Below are 16,131 nucleotides of genomic sequence, written 5' to 3'. Positions count from 1 at the left end.
GTCCCTCCCCTCTACCCTTGGCGAACCTTCTTTGCCGCCTCTGGGAAGCATCGGGAGCTCTCCAGCCCGGGGGAGGGTGGTGGTCCCGAGGCTGTGACTTCTCAGGTGGAGGGTTGCCCCCTTCTGGGGAGGCCGCCTGGACCGAGTGAGGGAAGGGCGGGCACCTGTGTGCCCGGAAGGCAGGAAGGCAGCGCCGCACTCTGCGGGGCCCTTTCCGCGGCCGCTGCCCCCGTGCGGTGCTTGTGGGGCGTCGTGCCGGGGCCTGAGTGGGAGCAGAGGGATGAGGGCGGGGGGGGGAGTCTCCGGGGCAGGAATGAACGCACAATCGCCCTTGTGAGGCTGCGGCCCCTGGGGGGGACCAGCAGGCCCCGAGGCCAACAAACAGCCCGGACACGATGCAGCACAGCAGGCGCAGCCTCCCCTTCCCCCTGAACTGTCAGCTTGTGAGGGTTGGAACTGCTGATTATGGAGGTGCCTCGGATCAGGTGAGCCAGACACCGAGAGAGACAGCTAGCCAGTTCCACTCGTGGTGTTTGTTTTAGTCATGGTGGCAGGTGCCCTGGGTCCTCTGGATGGCCCGAGGTTTCACCTGGGCCAACGCAAGTGAGCCTGCCCTACCTCCACCTTGCAGCCTCCTGCAGGACGGGCTCTCTGCCCAGACTGGAGGGCCAGAGGGCTTCTCTGCCTGAGATGGTCAAGGAACCTTTGGAGATGGGCTGACAGAGCTCAGGCCACCCACCTGCTCCTCCTGCCTAGTGCAGGCAGATGTTTGCGTGTGGACTTTGGGCTTCAGAGTGTTTTGAGGGTCTCAGTTTCTTGTTTCATGAAGAGATGTGGCTGCTGAACCAGGATGACTAATTAAGAGTGGCTGTGTTTTTTTCTTGGTGCCTTCCTGTATATTGATTAAAAATGTGGCTTATGCCATTTTTAATGCGATTGGACTTCTCTGATGGGTGTTTTGCTGGGAGGCGGCCCCGCCCCGGGCCTGGGTGGGGAAGTGTGTTCCAGGACAGTGTTGGGTGAGGACTTTAAAAGTGGGGGGAGGTTTAATCAATTTGCTCTTGGGGCAAAAGCAGGGAGGGGAACATGGCCAGGCGGGGCTGCTCACGGCAGCATATCTGGCAGGGAGGGGCATCTTGGCTTAGCCCCAGGTGCCCGATTCTCCAAAGGTAATGGGACAAGGCCCGTAATGACCTAGGAGGAGCAGCACAGCGACATATGATGCTTCTCAGGAGTCCTGTATTTGGGTTTTATTTGGACAGTCTGAAAGAACCGTGGAGGAGCTGGAAGAAAAGGGCTGACCTTTCTTGAGGGCTACTAGGTGCCAGGCACTGTGCTGTGCAGTTCAGCTGTATGAGCTCCTTGAATCCACACGGAGCCCTTTGAGGGAGTTAACTGTTCCCGTTGTACAGGTGAAGAGGCTGCCGTTCGGTCGTGGAGTAACTTACTCCAGGTGTTGCTTAGCCAGTGGAAGCACATCTGTCAGCCTCCGACCTCCGTCCTCCCCACTGTCCCGGGCTGCTGCTGTGCCAGAAGATAGGAAGGACACCGTTTAGAAGACAGAATAGTGGGCTACTCAGCGATGGCAAGGGAGCAGCAGCATTTACTGAGGACTGGTTGTGTTCTGGGTCCTTTGCACCGGAGACCTCACTGAACAGAGCAGTAGTCATTCAGAGGGTGGTACAGGTGGGTTTGGCACGGGCCAGGACAGGAGCTCTTGGAGGGCAGGGGTTTTCCCCTGTGTTTTCCATGGCTGCACCCCTGGGGCCTAGAACAACACCTGGCACTGAAGGAAATGGCTTTTGGGGCGTGTCTTATGTCCATGAACTCAGCCACTTGGGTTTTTGTACTCATTCTCGGGAGCATGCTGTTTCCCCTAGGCTTCTGAGTAATTTCTGACTGCTGCTTGTCAAGTCAGTCCCTTGCATGAATGCTCTAATAATCCAGACTGGTCCGTCGGGCTGGGACACAAGTGGTGACGTGGGATGTTGGAATAGGTAAATGAGTTAAGACCACCGTGTTTATTTTCGGTAGTGTGTGACAGTCGAGAAAACAAGCTACATCTCAGTTGTCAATGGAGGGGAATAGCAGTTTGAGAATCTAAAATGCGTTGGACTTTGGAGTAAATGTCATGATTTTTGTTGGCATCGGTTAAGAATGCATAGACAACTTTTCCTTACGTAGCTGTAGCTTCTAAGTCAAGAATGATTGTTCTAACTTAAGAGTTCTGATTCTGGTGCTAGATGGTGGGGCCCCCTCATGAGTTGTCCCTCCAGCTCCCCGGATGGTTTTGCCTGACAGGAGCTGATAGGAGAGGCCTGTCACATTGTTGCAAGGTGAAACAATGTAGTTGACACTAATGTGTCTTGGCTGGTCTCCTGGTGTAGACGAGAGACAGTTCAGCTCGGACCCCACATGGACACACAGTCCCGTCCGTTTAAACCTAACTGGCCTCTTTGGTGGAATGCTTGAAAAAAATAGCCAACAATCGATAGCTTGAGATGGAGATGATAAATCATAGTTTGAAAGCAGATATTCCTATTTATAACTCGGAAGTCCCATGGAGAGGACGGATGACTGGCAGGCAGCCCGGAGAGATGGTAGCTGGGCAGGTACATAACCTTCCAACTCCCGCTTCCCAGGCTGGGCGATGCTTGCCGTTAGGCAAATACAGCGGTGCCTTAGGGGGTGCCCGAAGCTGTAGGATAGCATTAATTCTCTGTGTATTCAGTGCCTCCTTTATGCAGCGTTCTGTGCCAGGGACGCAGTGATGACCAAGACGAGCGTCCATCGCTCACAGCTTACATTGTTTGGGGGATGGGGGGGGGAGATGCCACTTCTACCTAAAGTTTAAGGGGGAAGAACCTTGACTGATACAGCCGCAAGCCATTTGCGTGAGACACAGCAGGAGATTTAAGAGAAGGTTGGCTTGTGCCAGGCTTCACTCCCAGACCTTTCGGAGTGTGCCTGTTCTTCCCTCTGCCATAACTGTGGAAGTGAATCCTCTCCACGCCAGCACCTCTCCTACCCAGAACTGTAACGCTGTGGTGCCATGGAAGTCCCGCCCTCCCAACCTGGGGAGCGGCCACTGATGGAGAATCTACTGTGATGCAGAAATGTGGCTTAGATTATAGCCCATCCCCCATCTTACTTGCGTGAAACCTTGAAGCTCGAGACGTTGAGTGACCGGTGTGAGTGGCAGGCCTGGGACTCCAGGCTGGGGCCACCCGACTCCCGTGCTGGACACTCAGTCTGCTTCTCAGAAGCTGTGAGCCTGCAGTACAGGCTCTGGGCCCCTTGCTCTGTGCAGCGGATCCCAGCCGTGAGAGTGGGGCGTGCCAGGCCGGAGGATGCCATCAGAAGATCACCCACCTTAGGACCAGCTAGAGCAATGCCATTTCCAAACCTAGGCTTTCAGAGAGGCGTGTTGCAGCGTAAGGAGGCAGAGATGTGCATTTATAGGGCAGCAGCCATGTGCATGCACTCTGCTGCGAGCTTTAGCTCATTGGATCCCTGCATCAGCCCCGCCGGGACGGTTCAGCCTTGGGAGGGGGGCAGCACAGTATAAGCAGTTAGGACTTCGGAGCCAGACTGCCTTGGGATAATAACAGGACCTCCTCGTAAGGCTTGTTATGGGGATTAAATGAGATAATACACGTCAAGTGCTTCTAACAGCATCTGGCACATAATTGGATACATAGTCGCTATTGTTGTTATTATCACCCTACTACAGATGAGGTTCAAAGGGGTATGTGGGGAGTCCCTCTGTAACCGTTAAGTGGGGGACTGGGTTTTCTGACTCCAGAGACAGACCCCTTTCCTCCACTCTGTACTGCTTGCTGAGGTTTGCTTGGCTTTGGGCTGTGCTTCGAGTGAAGAGCTTCCCTCACGGAGCCCGAGTCTCTACTTCACAAAAAAGGCTTCCCGTACATCGGACACTTGTGTATTGTCACAGCCCGCTGCTGTATCTCGGGCCTGTGCCTGGTGGAACCCCTTACGGACCGAATCCTTGCCCTCTTCCCAGATTGGAAGAAGAGGGTCAGGACTGGGGCCCGAGCACGTGAGCTCCGTGAGAGCAGGGCGCTCATCTGTTTGGTGCCCGCTCATCACCCACACCTTGCACTGGTCACCTGGCACTCGGTGGGCGCTTCAGCAACGCCAGGCAATGCGAAGTGAGAGCCGAGAGTCCTTGTCCTGTGTTTGCCGCCTGCACCACAGAACGTGGGCTTTGGAGCTGGGCCCAGGCGGGTCGGAGTCCTGCCTCAGCGGTGATCGGAAGCGGGGGTTCTAATCTCCCTTGGCCTCAGTTTCTTGATCCGTAGCACGTGGGTAACGTTTCACGGGGATACCGGGAGAAGTGAAATTGCAACGTACTGAATCCAGTGCTTGGCACACAGTAGGTGGTAGCTACGGTTATTATTTGTCTTATTCTGCACACTGCAGAGTAAGGGACACAGACAGAAGCCATAATCCCCGTTCTCTGATCCGCAAGGGGAGACCAGAGGCATCCAGAAGGTTTCGTGCAGCAGGAAGGACACAGCATGGAAAAGGCTTTATTGGCAAGGGGCACGTGTCTGCTCGGCCTGCATTCCACTTCCTCCAGGAAGCCCTGCAGACCGCTCCGGCCCGCAGGCAGCTTGGGTGGGGGCTGGGTGTGAAGCCCGGGGAGACCTTGCCCAGGCAGAGAGGATAGGGTGGGGTGCAGTCAAGGAGAGGCCATTCCAGGCCCTGCCTGGAACAAAAGCAGAGTTCAGGGGTCCGGTCAGTCTTGTGAGTTTGGAGATCAGCCACGGAGTAGACGGAGCGAGTGGGGGGTGCCTCAGTCCTGGGAGTCAGCTGGGGAGTGCCTGAGTTGCTAAGCTAAGGAGTTTGCATTTGATCTGGGACAGCGTGGAGCCAGTTAAATATTTGACGGGGCAGGTAGAAATTTGAGGAGGCTGGCAGAGTCGTGGTATTTTAGGAAGCGTCATCTGGCCCTGGTGTGTACAAAGGCCCCAAGAGGTGAGAGAGCGGAGGGAGGCATTCGCCAGCACCAGGCTGTGGGGTTACGAGGGTCCCAGCCCTTTGTGAGGCCCGGGGTACGGAGAGGAACACATGGGCAAGAAAGATGAAGATAGGAAGGCAGAGTGAGATGCCGTGATTTACCACCTCTGGGTCTGAGAGGGACATTTGTGCCCCCAGAGCTCACTGGTGAGGCATTGTGATAGGCTGCTTTATCATTGATCCAACTTGCTATTTCTGGTCAGTTTAAATCCTAGATAGTACTGTCTGCAAAGCCTTGATATCCTACTAACAACTAAGCGGGGATTTTAGTCTGGTTAGCGCAGCAGTCCTGTATCTTCGGGTGGCCCCCAGTTCCACTCCGCTTGCACAGCCTTAGGCTCTGGGCAGGCAAACACCTAAGACCACCGGTCCACAGGGGGGGCGGGGAGGGGGGACTGTGCATGGTGGCCGCAACCATAACAGGAGCTACTTTTTGTTGACTACTTTTGAATGCCCAGAGCAGTCCTATGAGGCAGGTTCTCGTGTTACCCTCGTCATGCAGGCGAGGAAACCTAGGCCGCCTGGGCAGTTGGACCCCACAGCCTGGGCTCTGGGCCCCCGCGCTGCTGCCTCCTGGCGTTTCTTCCATCCAGCCGTTTGTCGTGTGGATGCTCACCGAGCCATCAGATAGACCTAATAGGATATGAGTCTTAGGCGGAGGAGGCGGGTGGAGACAGGTTAATTGGAGTCTTGACAGACTGGGGCACACGTCTGGGGCACACATCATGCAGCAGCAACCGGGGTGGGGTTGGGGGAGTCCACATCAGAAGGGCTTAAGCTTAAGGGAGCCACTTGCCTTCCCTTCTCCCTGCTTCCTCCTCTTCCCACCCTGCATGTTTCTGGCCGGCTTGGAGGGCAAGTGCAAGTGTAGTGCCCCGTTGTGCAGAGAGCCCCTGAGAAGTGGAGTCCTCTGCCCAAGGCCAGCAGTCTTTTTTTTTTTTTTTTTTTTTTTTTGAGAAAAAGCTTGCGTGTGCAAGCCCGGGAGAGGGGCAGAGGGAGAGAGAGAATTTTAAGCAGGCTCCACGCTTAGCGCAGAGCCTGATGTGGGGCTCGATCCCACGACCCTGGGATCGTGACCTTAGTCGAAACGAAGAGTCTGACGCTCAACCGACCGAGCCACCCAGGCTCCCCAAAGGCTAGCAGTCCTTAGGGCTTGCAGCCTGGTGTGCCCTGGCCACAAAGATCTCACCACGCTGCAGACTGCCAGCAGTCGTTGCCGCTTGCTCAGCCCCTGAGCTTCTCACCCACTGCCTACAACTGCTCGTGAAGCTTCCTGTCCCAACCCTGAACTCACCAGGACCCTTCTGAGCAGGGACCTGCCGCGAGACCAGGATGTTAGTATTATCGGGACTTAACTGTTTCAGAGTTTTCTCCAAGATACAGGCAGAGGACTCATTACATTTAATGAGTGAAATATCGATCGTTTAAAATCCTAAGTTATGAAAAGATACTTTTGCACGTGCTCTCTGTGGGCGGCCTCCCAGTGGAACTGTGTGTTTCCTGGTGGTACCAGACGCCCTCGTCCTTCCTCGTCGCCCATAGCCGTGATCGGTGGCCGGAGGGTTCGGGTCTGGCTTGCTTCTCAAGGCTTCCCCACTGTGAGGTTTGGCCCTGAAGGGGTACATCAGATTTCCCATGAACGGGGTTCCTGCATAGAATTTCGGGCTAAGAAACTGAGAGGAGGAGCTTTCATTACCCCAGACTCCTGGTGAAGAGTCTGACTGTAGGCACTACAGCCACTGAAGGAGCTATTCTTGAATTTCTGTCTCATCGCTGGCTTTTTTTTTTTTTTTTATAAGATTTTTTATTTTAAGTAATCTCTACACCCAACGTGGTGCTGGAACTCACAGCCCTGAGATCCAGAGTCACACGCCCCATTGACTGATCTGGCTTTGATTTTATCAGTCCTTTGCTCCGCTGCTGAGCACAGCTTGCCTTGTGACTTCCCGGCCGACCCTGGGGCTGGAAAGGGACCCATCACTGAGGAAGGCAGACCCCTACGTGGCAGTGGCTGGGCTGGGCCACTTTGCGTGCTTTGCTCTTTGAGAATTTCCCACCCGGGCTGTCCTGACTTCCTTGTGTATCCTCCTCTCGACGGCTCCCGTGTTCAGATCTCTTTTGGCCATAGTGGGTGTGGACCTTTGGTCGTCCTGAGAGTTGAGTTCTCTGACTTGGTCCTGAGGCGCTTGTGCAACGGGAATTGGAGGTGCCTGGGTTAGCAGTCTTCACCCCATGGGTTATTAAGTATTCCCTCCTGGGTTCTCCGTGCGTCTTCAAAGTGCCTGCCTTCTGCACTGTGTTGGATGCACACAGTCACGGTCTTTAATTCTCTCAACCCAGCCCTGGGAGGGTGGTTTCCTCACCGTGCAGATAAGGAAACTGAAGCTCAGAAAGGGTTAGTGGCTCGCTGCAAGGCCCCCAGGTAGTCAGTGGCAGAGTCAGCATTCCGGTGCAGGTCCCTCCCACTCAAAATTGCATGCTTCTGGAATTCTGCTATCCTGCCTGTCCTGCATGGACTCACCAGGATGCTTATTTTATAGATGAGGAAGCTGAGGTCGAGAGCGGTTCCCCTGCGGGTCCGGCCATGGTGGCTGAAGCCTGGGTTTAGACGTTAGAAGATTTTGTTGGTTCGGGTTGTTAAAATGAAAGGAGATGGGTCTTTCTGAGCTGTAGTCTGTTTTGGGGAAGCTACCTGCCAAACCTTCAAGTGACAGATCTGTCTTGACGTGCCATCAGTAGGGTCACATCTTGGCGTTTTGGGTAGGACAGTAGTTCTTGGTGCGTATCCTAGTGATTGGGACAGCCCCCCACTGACACTGTTGGTTGCACAAAACCTTGCAGGATTCCCTTGACCTTTTCCTCTGAAGGCCCAGCCCAGCCCTGGGCGCCACAGCCTGCCGCAGGTTGCAGGGCCTCTGAGGGGAAAGAGCCTAGGGGCCCAGTTCAGTAGTTCTATGACCTTGAGTGGCTTCAGTTGGTGACTCTCCCAATGCCTCAAGCTGTTTCTGGCCCTTAGGAAGGAAGGGGCACAATAAGTGCCCCCTCGGAGTGTGAGTGCCACACAGTGTTCCATTGTCCCTGGCACAGGGGCCATTGCCCCATAGTGTTTGTTGAATGCATGGATGTCTAGTAGGCCCTTAATAAATGTGAGGGCCCCTTCCCTGTGAGGTTGAACTGTATGGAATTGCTGTTTTCCTAGGTCAGAAGTGGCCGATTGTCAGCACTTCCTGTGGTTTAGCCCTACACAGATGGAACACTTTGAGCAGGGTGATTCCAAGTGTGACACTTTTCTGGCAGTCCAGAGCCAGTGTCGGGCTCCCACTTGTCAGTTTCACTTTAGGTAGGGGTGACAAGAACGGAAGGAGCTGAGCAGGGTCTGCCTCTGAGATGGGGTCAGTGCACCCGTTAGCTGTTGAAGCCACCCTGACGTTGAAGGTTGTCCGGAGGCACTGGCAGCGGTGGGATCGGGATTTGGTGGCAGCAGTCATCCTGATGGCTCTGAGCTTCACTGGTGGCTCTGCACGTGGTGGCCCTGAGCACTGGGCGCAGAGTCACATGGCTGGCTTGGAGTTTCCGAATGATCCCAGGCACTCTGGATTCTGGAGTGCAGGGACAGTTGAAGGGCAGGGTCTGGAGCCTGAATTTAGATCCACACCTGCAGACATGGTAACTTCCTTCACTCTCTGCCTCAGTTTCCTTGTCTATGAAATGGTAAAATTACAGGTATTTCTGATGGATTTTGCCAGGGTTAAATGAGTTAATACATGTCAAGCCCGACGTGGTAACGTTATTAACATCAGTAATAAGGCGGTGTTGTTATCGGTGCTGTGGACTTGTCGGTCACGTGCTATCGCAGCCGAATGTGGAGACTCCCTCTGCTTTGTATTAGAATACCTAGCTCTCAGGGAAGTGCTTCTTGGGTAGCTCAGTGGAAACTCTTGTTACTTACGGGCCTTGTAGAGATGCACCTGGCTATCCCTGAACAAGTTGTTTGGAAAGGTACTTTTGTTCCAGCTTATAATCAAAGTCACTCTTCTGGAAAATGGCTTAGTTTTTTCTTCTCCTAGCATGAGTGGCCAACCCTGGAGGGCCAGTTACATTTGGTATCCAGGGTCTTTGAGTGGAATGGGGCATGATGCTAATCAGTGATGCTTGTCATTCCTGCCTCCCCCCCGCCCCCCTCCCCCACCCCGGGACTGTGGCTATTTTCTGAGCCATTTTCGTCTTTCTGAACAGGCAGGTGTTCGTAGGTGCTCCCAGCTTCTGCTAGTCAGTGCTGCATTTGTGAACTGCCACAGACCTGCGAGACTTTGCTGCCTCAGGCGCCGAATGTTTTGTTTTGAGGGCTTGTGTTTGATTTTTAAGGCGTGTAGAGTGTTGGGGTTTAGGGGTAAGGAGGCAAAATAAAGGGAAATGGGCAGAGAAAACACTTGCTGGAAGGCAGCCTCGTAAGGTATAGCAGGAGACTCCTGGCTCTGATTCCCACTGTGGCTGCTTGTGAACTGTGTGAGCTTCAACTAGTTACTTCATCTCTCTGAACCTCAGCTTCCTGATCGGTACAATGCCCATAACATCTGCCTCTTCACAGGGTAGAGGATTAAATAAGAACACTGTTTACACAGTGTCCACACAGGAGGCCTGTGTGGTTCGTTATTATCTGTAGGGACTTGATCATTCATATAATATCATTCATATAAATGAGCACTGTTCTATGGGGAAGAGACTTGGGTTGAATCTGAAAATCCCTGTAGTGAGAAATACCACAAATCTGAAAAGCAGATGTAATGATCACACTAAGGGGAGGCTGTGACTTTGTGGCTTCCAGGGACCTTGCTCTTGGACCGAGCAGCCCTCTGTGCCTTGGCTTAGAGGCTTCATCACCCAGGGGGACTTGCATTGGGCCAGCCCCTGTGTGCTGGGCATCGTGGCTACCATCTCCTGTGATCTGTACCGTAGCCCCATTTTGGTCACCGTGCCCCCAACACACTTTGCAGATGTGGAAATGGAGGCCTAAGAAGGGAAGAAGTATCTTGTACAAGGTCACACAGCTAGTAAGGGGCAGAGGTGGCCTTTGAATGAACTTGGTCTTCTGATTCTAGATTCCATTCTAGAATCCTAGGCTGGTCCTACGATGTTGTTTTTATGTACAGAGGAAAGTGTTTATGTTGATGGTTGTAACCAATGTTCTTTAGTGCTTTTATATGTTTTGCAGCTCAAAGCAGACTATGTTAGGCGGCTGCCCCTGGTTTTGCTTTGATGACTTGGAGCCCATCTTAAGATGCTACGAGAATGAGCTTGCCGTGCCTGTGGTTCTTCATTTAAAGGGAAACCTTGTTTCCTACATTGTAACTTCTAACCTTGAATTACTCTTAAGACCCTGAGCACTATGTAGTCCTTACTGCCACCTCTCCTGTCTCCTCCTTTCTGTGCATATCCAGCTGGGCTCTGAAATAATGCACTATTGGGGATACAGTAGTTGTTTGTGACCAAGCTAGCATTTGAATTCAGGATCAACTTACTCCATGCCCTGGCTGTGCTGCACCTGCAACTAGGGCCAGAAATGAACAGAAAGACTATGGTGGTCTGCCTACCTATGTTACCAGTGGAATTAGTCCAACCCCAAGAGGTAAAACCAATCTAAGGTACTGAAAGAGGTTCCTGATCTTAAGGAACTGAGAATGCCAGGCTGTGGATGTCGGCACCTGCTTGCAGGATGGGGAGGGTCTCCATGGCCTCCATTCATGGCAACCTCTATTCCTTGTTGTCTTACTTGGCACTTGGTGATACGCCTGGAAAATGGGCCCAGTCTTCACATTTTCTTAACGTTGATTTGTCCCTTGTCCTCTTGCCCGCCATAAAACTGGTACCACAGGGCTGTAAGGCTTTTTCCCCTCTTGGCCATGGACCGCGGTTTCTGAGCTTGCTGAATCCCAGATGGAGAGCACACAGAAGCATCCTGGGCGTTTTCCCCAGGATCCTGCTTTTATTTTGATTCCACAGTATCTGTTTGGTACATATTGATTGTCGAGAAGGCATTTCTTGAAATAACAAGCAAGTACTGGTTGCCATGGTCCCCAAGGAAGGGCCCTCCCGTCATGTGACTAATCGGTAGAACAAGGACACAGAAATAGTGTTGGACCTCCATAGGATGAGCTCAGAGTGCCTCGTGAGCCATTGAATTAACTGATAAAACCCCATGAGTTGAATTCCATGACATGGCCCGGTGTCTCAGGAAAGGGAAAAAACGATTTCCAAGCCTCAGGTGGTGGGCCATGGGTCCTAACGAGTACAAGCGGATTCTAAGGCGGCTGAAGCATTTAGCAAGCCCTCAGAGTTAACAAGGAAAGGAAGGCACCAGCCCTACTCTTCTTAGTACTTAACATGCATTATTCTCTTTGGCCCCTAGAATTAGCTCCTAAGCATGGGATCCTGTGAATTTCGGTCTTTATGTAAATGATGATTATGGAAATTTAGAGACTTGATGTAAATTGCTAATAAATGGCAGAGCTGGGACTTGAACCTGGTTGCTATGACTTTAAAGCCTTTGCACGTAACCTCTTTGGTCACGGAGTTTTGCTACCCACATGAGGCTTGTGGCTCGCCCCCAGATCCCACAGTACATCACTAGGGCAATTGGGACTGGCATCCTGTGTCTGACACACTAGAATCTGGACTCTGTTCTCAAGTGGGCTGTTGCCTTTGCTGCTGCCTGAACTCAGCCACATTTGAACACTCCTCTCTGAACGTGCTTCTCCAGTGACCCATGCAAAGACCACACTTTTCCAGCATGACGTCCTAAGAGAGTTTCAGCTCAGACGAGCCCAGAAAGCCAGTGCCCTTAGTTACAGAAGAAATCTAGGGACAGGTCTGGACTCACACCCAGATCCCTTTGGTTTTGGCTCCTACTTTGTGGTGTGTCTGTAGGAGACGGGAATCACAGTGGCAGGGCACTGGGGAAAGCAAATGACAGTCGGTTGAAAAATGGTGGCACGGTAGCACAATGGTATATAATACAGCCATTAAAATGTGGTGGTGTCGAGGAAAGCAAAGCCCGGAGTCGGGCTGTTCTGTCTACATCTGTCTAGGATGTTCATGTTAGAGTGCCTGCCTCATTGGGGCTGTGAGGATTCAGTAAACGACCGGTTTGCAAGCCTTTTGCTGTGTCTTAGTTGCAGTGGTTACTGATTATCTGTTTATCTAGACGCACACATGTATGTTTTCCCCTCCTTAGAGTCACTTCCTTGCAGTAAACCCTCAGGAGTGGGTTGTGGGGCTAAAGAGAACGAGCATTTTTCTCCCCACGCGTCTTTCCTGTCCCTTTGCCCTCATAACTTATGACAGCCTCTGCCTCGCAGGCTGCCTCCAGGCCCTTGGATCTGACCTCACCCCCTTGCCTCGCCAGCTTTGTTTACGCAGTCTGGCTTCCTGTTCTGGCCAAGCTGAGAGAGCTCCTTGCTTTCCTGCAGAAATGTCCTATCTAGGGGTAGCCGCCATGCTTTTTGCGACAGCATCTCCATATCAGAACCAGTCATTTTTCTTTAAATTACTTCATTTTTTAACTGAAGAAACTTTGTCGTTACCGTGAATGGAAAACCAGTATCAGTTGCCCCAAGTAGAAAGTATCCATTGAAGTAAACTCCTGTAACTGTTGGTAGAAGAGATGCTCATCTGAGGACCACGTAAAATTGGTGACCCTCAGAGCCCGGCTTGCTTCTCTCTCTGGGCCTCGGCTTGCAGCATCCCCCTCCGTGCCTTCCTCCCTTCTTCCTGCGTCTACCCCGCTTGCCTCCAGGCCCGGCTCTGTCCCCTCGTGGCCACCAAGCCTTCTCTGACTACCATAGCCCTCCACATCCTATCTGCCCACCATCCGTCCATCCATCCATGCAAATCTTCAACAATGCTCTGGGCTCTGCTGGGGGGGCGGGCATAATAAAGACCGTTACTGTATCTATAAGGAGACCAAGTGTGTGTCCAGAGAAGCTGTGGAATGGAAGATAATCGCTGGAAAGGGGTGTGTGCGGGTGCAGCGAAGAGGGTTCGACTGAGCGGGGACCACAGCAGAGATGTCAGGGGAGAGGCTTTTGTCTGAAGCGAGATGAAAAGACTCATTTGCCAGGAGGACGGGTGGTGGAGACCCGGCAGGCAGAGAGAATGGTACGTGCAGGAGAATGTGGCCTGTTCAGCGGAACCGGCAGTCGGCAATAATTCAGTCATTGGAGCCAGAAGGGTAGGGGTGGGAGAGCTTGACGTGACCCAGCAGGGGTCCCTTGTGAAGACGTCCTGTGTCGTGAAGGAGGCTCCGACTTCACCCTTGTCCATTTGCGTGCCCCGTCCACACCCTGGCCTGACCTGCAGCACAGCACAACCCTTACCCATGAGGTTTAGCTGTTGACGCCCTCGTCCCTGGAGTAGGATTTGCTGGTGGTTCAGTGCCCTTCCCCCCATCGCTGTGTGCTGAGTGTGTCCTGTGCTCTGTGCCGTGTCCTGGGACACTCCGCTGAGTGAGGGGAGGGCCTTGCCTTAAAGAGCCCACAGCCTAGTGGAGGAGACCCATGGCCATCTAGTTGGGTGTAAACACCAGTGGCAGGGGCCCTGGGAAGCTTCCTGACCCCGTTCCCTGCCACTAGGGATCCCTTTGGAATCTGACAGTATTATTTTTTTAAAGTTCAGCGTTTTTCCTTTTATTTTATTTATTTATTTATTTATTTATTTTTAAATTTTTTTTTAACGTTTTTATTTATTTTTGAGACAGAGAGAGACAGAGCACGAACGGGGGAGGGGCAGAGAGAGAGGGAGACACAGAATCGGAAGCAGGCTCCAGGCTCTGAGCCATCAGCCCAGAGCCCGACACGGGGCTCGAACTCACGGACTGTGAGATCATGACCTGAGCCGAAGTCGGACGCTCAACCGACTGAGCCACCCAGGCACCCCTTTCCTTTTATTTTAAAATTTTTTTCAACGTTTATTTATTTTTGGGACAGAGAGAGACAGAGCATGAACGGGGGGAGGGGCAGGGAGAGAGGGAGACACAGAATCGGAAACAGGCTCCAGGCTCTGAGCCATCAGCCCAGAGCCTGACGCGGGGCTCGAACTCCCGGACCGCGAGATCGTGACCTGGCTGAAGTCGGACGCTTAACCGACTGCGCCACCCAGGCGCCCCTCCTTTTATTTTAAAAGTAACACGTTCGTTATAGAAAAGTCAGAAAATACAGAAGGAAAAAAAACTTGCCCATAATCTTACCCTGCCAGCAGCTACGGTTAACCTTTCGGTATATCGCTTTAGTGTCTTTGTCTCTGTGTGGTTTTTAAAGGTTTTTTGTGGATTGTGTCATACTTTCTGTGTGATTTATACGTTGTGCTCTTTTTTCACAAGAATTTTTTTGTTTCAGTATTTTCATGACTTTTTTTTAATAATAATTATTTTTTTAATATTCTTGAGAGAGAGATACAGAGTGTGAGCAGGGGAGGGGCAGAGAGAGAGAGGGAGACACAGAATTGGAAGCAGGCTCCAGGCTCTTGAGCTGTCAGCACAGAGCCCGACATGGGGCTCGAAGTCATGAACCGCAAGATCATGACCTGAGCCGAAGTCGGATGCTTAACCAACTGAGCCACCCGGGTGCCCCTCGTGAATGTTTTAAATGACTAATATTTCAGCTGGTTAATGCTGTCATTTGGTCAACCATTCCTCCATTGTTGGATAAGTAGGAGTTAATTTTTTCTTAATGTTGCATGTTTGTGTGGTTTTTTTTTTTTTTTTTTTTTTTTTTTTTAATAACGTGGAGGCTTTTATACAGCACTTTTTCTGGTCATCCTTATTTGCTTATTGCATGTTATGTATGACTTTGTTCCTATAGGCTGTTTCTGAGGTATAAACTTTCTCTCTGCTTATGTGATTGTTCTTGTGGGGATGAACCTCCCCACCCATGTGATTGTGTCCTGTGGGTATGAACTGTCTCCCTGCCCATGTTGTCATGTTGTAGGTATGAACTCTTCCTGCCCGTGTGATCGCGTCTTGTGGGTATGAACTCTCCCTGCCACGTTGTCATGTTGTAGGTGTGAACTCTCCCTGCCTGTGTGATCATGTCTTGTGGGTGTGACCTCTCCCCCACTCCGTGTGATCGCGTCTTGGGAGTATGAACTCTCCCCAACTCCGTGTGATTGTGTCTTGAGATACGAACTCTCTTCCTACCTACGTGTATACAGTCTATTGCTGTTGCTCAGTTATCATTCTGTAGCGTCACCACGAACGGTGAATTAGCAAATCCTGAACCATTGCTTCTAGGAGAAATGCAGGCTACAGTTAGTTCCTGGGATCTTCCGGTCACAACATTTTTGTCCTCTGATTGATACATAACCGGAAAGACAAACACTGTATGGCATCACTTACATGTGGAATCCAAACAAATAACAGTCAAACTCGGAAGCAGAATGGAACGGTGGTTGGCGGGGGGTGGGGGTGTTGTGCAGGGGAAATCGAGTTTGCTAAAAGGGCACAAACTTTCAGCTACAAGATGAGTAAGGTCTGAGGCTCTGATGTGAAACATAAAAGAAAAAAACACCTTGCATTATGTGTGTTTCTGCTTGAGGACACCGTTTGGTGCGGTTGGCTCATTAACATCACCATCAGGCCGCCGCGCACTACCTGGGGCCTGAGCGGAGCCCGTCTAAGCGCACAGACGTTCTCCTTCGCGCTCCCAGCCGCCCGTGCTCAGGAGCCCCGGATGGTGCTGAGCCTGGGGGCCACTTCTAGACCACGAGGTCAACAGAGCGCACCGAGGTATGGAGAAGGTGACACTGCAGACAGAGCCTGCGGGAAGGACTCCTGCCAAGGGCGCGAGAGCTGAGGTGGAGCAGATCGTCGCCTTGTTCCGTCTCGGAGACTGTGCGCGTTGGGCAGCTCAGTGAGTCTGCGGCTCTGCGCAGGTCTGGGCATGACCGTGAAAGTGCCCCGAGTGTTGATTGGGGGCTTTACTCATAAATTTTCGCAAGGAGGTGACTTTGCAGCAAGCGAGAACCGGCTGTTGGACGCGGCGTGCCGAATGAACCCGGTATGTGGCCGCGCCGTCTAGCTGGTGACACAGAGGTGGT

At 52.2% G+C, this 16,131-nt stretch overlaps 1 protein-coding gene across 4 annotated transcripts in view; it reads left to right on the top strand.

Moving 5' to 3' along the window:
• CAPZB (capping actin protein of muscle Z-line subunit beta) overlaps nucleotides 1-16,131 on the top strand; it is a 133,908-nt gene that overhangs the window by 991 nt on the left and 116,786 nt on the right. The window contains exon 1 of one of the 4 annotated variants that reach the window (XM_027060236.2): nucleotides 326-485. The exons of 2 other annotated variants lie outside the window; for them this stretch is intronic. In XM_027060236.2, coding sequence (XP_026916037.1) covers nucleotides 396-485 — 90 coding nt within the window. In that variant the 5' untranslated portion in view covers nucleotides 326-395. Of the gene's footprint in view, nucleotides 1-325; nucleotides 486-16,131 lie in introns of those variants that run through there. One more of the 4 variants, XM_027060237.2, reaches the window with a different exon arrangement.

Source organism: Acinonyx jubatus, chromosome C1 (genome assembly GCF_027475565.1).
Source record: "Acinonyx jubatus isolate Ajub_Pintada_27869175 chromosome C1, VMU_Ajub_asm_v1.0, whole genome shotgun sequence".
Lineage (NCBI taxonomy): Eukaryota > Metazoa > Chordata > Mammalia > Carnivora > Felidae > Acinonyx > Acinonyx jubatus.
This window is presented reverse-complemented; position numbering and strand designations above follow the sequence as displayed.